The sequence below is a fragment of the Condylura cristata genome, unplaced genomic scaffold, assembly GCF_000260355.1.
Source record: "Condylura cristata isolate star-nosed mole 26May11 unplaced genomic scaffold, ConCri1.0 scaffold00054, whole genome shotgun sequence".
Taxonomy (NCBI): domain Eukaryota; kingdom Metazoa; phylum Chordata; class Mammalia; order Eulipotyphla; family Talpidae; genus Condylura; species Condylura cristata.
Window position 1 is genome coordinate 1,654,796 of NW_004567155.1, and position 1,443 is coordinate 1,656,238.

At 66.9% G+C, this 1,443-nt stretch overlaps 1 protein-coding gene across 1 annotated transcript in view; it reads right to left on the minus strand.

Annotated features, from left to right (window-relative positions):
* Positions 1–333, minus strand: part of LOC105854549 (interferon-induced transmembrane protein 3-like) — a 3,255-nt gene extending 2,922 nt beyond the window's left edge. Inside the window, exon 1 of the mRNA XM_012734355.1 lies at positions 5–333. Coding sequence (XP_012589809.1) covers positions 5–319 — 315 coding nt within the window. The 5' untranslated portion in view covers positions 320–333. The remainder of the gene's footprint in view (positions 1–4) is intronic.
* Positions 334–1,443: the final 1,110 nt, after the last annotated feature.

Below are 1,443 nucleotides of genomic sequence, written 5' to 3' on the forward strand. Positions count from 1 at the left end.
TCACGGAGTAGGCGAAGGCCGCCAGGCCCAGGCAGCAGAAGTTCATGAAGAGCGCGCTGAACAGGGACCAGACGACGTGGTCGGGCACGGCGGTCTCGGGCTGGATGGCGATCACGGTGGCCGCCCTGGGGGCCGCGCTGCCGGGCGCGCCCAGCACCGCCACCTCGTGCTCCTCCTTGAGCATCTCATAGCCGGGGCGCGCGCCGGGGCGCAGGGGCTGGGGCGCGTTCATGGCCGGGCCTCCGGGACGGCGGGCCGGGAACTTGGATCCTTCCTCCGCTGCAGTTTCGATTTCTCTTGAGTTTCCTTTTCCTGGCATTTGGGGGTTTGGAATTGGCCGAGAGCTGGAGTGGGGGGGGCCCGAGAGTCGGGTTACACTGGGCGGGCCCACAGGGGGGGGTTTCCTGTCCCAGGCGCTCAGGGGCTGGTCCCCGACGGCCCCTCCCTCCCCGGGTTAGGGCTGTGGGTGGGCCCTGGGGGCCTTGCCCTGCCTGCATCCCCTGCGCCCCCAGGTGCCCTCCCAGGGGGCCCAGAGCTGCTGGACCCCCACACAGCCACCTCCAGCCCCAGGTGGGTCTGCGCCAGCCCCAGCCCTGGCCCCGAGGGGTGCTCTGGTGGGCAGGACGCCTGGGTGTACGGCCAGACGCATGCACATGGGCCGCTGGCCAGGAAGGGTGTCCGAGTCTCTTGGGGTTTCAGTGGGTCCGGGTCACCCTGACAGGTGGCCTGTGGTGGAAGCTGATGGCCACCCTCCCTTGGGCCATGTGGAGGGAGCTCAGGCCCTTTTGGGAGACATGGGTGGGGGTAGAGGCGTGGCCTCGGCCCTGAGCCCCCAGGTCAAGGCTCTGATGGAGGCTGAGGACAGAAAAAATGGAAAGGAGCTGGCACACAGGGCCACGGGCCAGACTGCACAGCTATCCTCAGGGACAGGAACCGGGACTCAGCCCTGAGGCCCAGCACAAAGCACAGACCAGGGGTCAGGCACTGCCGTGGTCCAGCGGGGGGGGGGGGGGCTCGGGGGGAAGGGAGGCCTGGTGGCCAGTGCAGAGAGCGGGCCCTTCCAGATGCTACATGGCCTACTCAGTTGACGACTAACAGGCCTCTCCTGAAGAGGGCCCCCCACGAGGGCCCCCCCATGAAGGAGGGTGTGTCAGCCTGCAGCCCTCCCGCACCCCCCTGCCCTCACCTGCACCCGCGAGGGCTTCTGGTCACAGAGCACTAAGCCACAGACCTGCAGCCACCAGGCCTCTCAGAAGCCTGCCCCTTGGGGCGGCTCTTCCTGCCCGCTTGTGTCCACGCAAGTGTCCTTTATTCTCTGTCCCTTCCCTTAATAAACCTGGTCTTTAAATAAAACTTGTCTGGGAAACTCACTGGTGCCGCTGAAAGGGGAGCTCTGGGGTCACCTTTCCTGGGGTGAACCCGAGGACCCCATTCTCTAAACCC